This window comes from Volvox carteri (assembly GCF_000143455.1).
Source record: "Volvox carteri f. nagariensis unplaced genomic scaffold VOLCAscaffold_6, whole genome shotgun sequence".
Taxonomy (NCBI): domain Eukaryota; kingdom Viridiplantae; phylum Chlorophyta; class Chlorophyceae; order Chlamydomonadales; family Volvocaceae; genus Volvox; species Volvox carteri.
The window spans coordinates 1055402-1056229 of NW_003307549.1; the positions used below are offsets into that span (position 1 = coordinate 1055402).

The 828-nt window shown below is 63.0% G+C and overlaps 1 protein-coding gene across 1 annotated transcript in view; it reads right to left on the bottom strand.

The window, feature by feature from the left end:
* Nucleotides 1-828, bottom strand: part of VOLCADRAFT_87683 (uncharacterized protein) — a gene marked incomplete at both ends in the record, with an annotated part of 6588 nt that overhangs the window by 4446 nt on the left and 1314 nt on the right. Inside the window, 3 exons of the mRNA XM_002947453.1 lie at nt 22-162; nt 298-471; nt 559-809. Of these exons, the coding sequence (XP_002947499.1) occupies nt 22-162; nt 298-471; nt 559-809 (566 nt within the window). The remainder of the gene's footprint in view (nt 1-21; nt 163-297; nt 472-558; nt 810-828) is intronic.

Sequence of the window (828 nt, forward strand, 5' to 3'; positions counted from 1 at the left end):
CAGCAGCAGGCCCCCTCTCACCCTCCGGTGCTGTGTAGAACGGCGTGCCCTCTTGGTGTTCGACACGTGGCTCTGTTCCGCAGCCATGTGCACCGACAACCCAAAGTCCGCAATCTTGGCCCGGTAGCCCAACACACTCGCGTCGTCGCGACGGAGCAGAACCTGACGGAGTGGAGGGGGGGGGCAGCGCAGACAGCGAGGAGAAGCGGAAGGAGGAGGAGTGGGTGAATGAGGGAGGGAGGCATGGAAAGCAGCCTGCGAACAGTCTCGAGCCTTCCCTGATATCTGATCTCTTACATTCGCAGGGTTGAGATCTCCGTGGATGATGTTGTGTTCGTGCAGGTACTGCAGCCCCGCCGCAACCTCCCTCGCCATCTGCAGCACCCACTCCATCTGGGGACTACCCGTGGACTGGTTCAGGAAGGACCGGGTCTCAATGGCGTGACGGAGGCTGCCGCCGTCGCAGTACTCCTGAAGCACGGAGGCAGGCCAGGGAGAGGGATGTCTGTGGGGGCAGTAGCATGCGGGCGAGTGAGTCGGTGGGTTCGCCTGCCTCACCTGCACGATGTACAGCCTCCACTCCTGGATGACCTCCGTCTCGTTGAGTATCTGCAGCCCCGTCATGGCCCCCCCTTTGCGGCTGTCCACATGCATGGGCTTCAGGTCGCATGTGTACGTGGTGACCACATTGGGATGGAAGATCGATTTGGACAGCGCGGCCTCCAGCAGCGCCGCGTGACGGCCCGCAGCCACCGCGTCGGAGGTCAGGGTCAGGGTCTTGACGGCCACTTGAAGACCCTTCCACAGGGCTGGGGAGGAAAGGGGCAG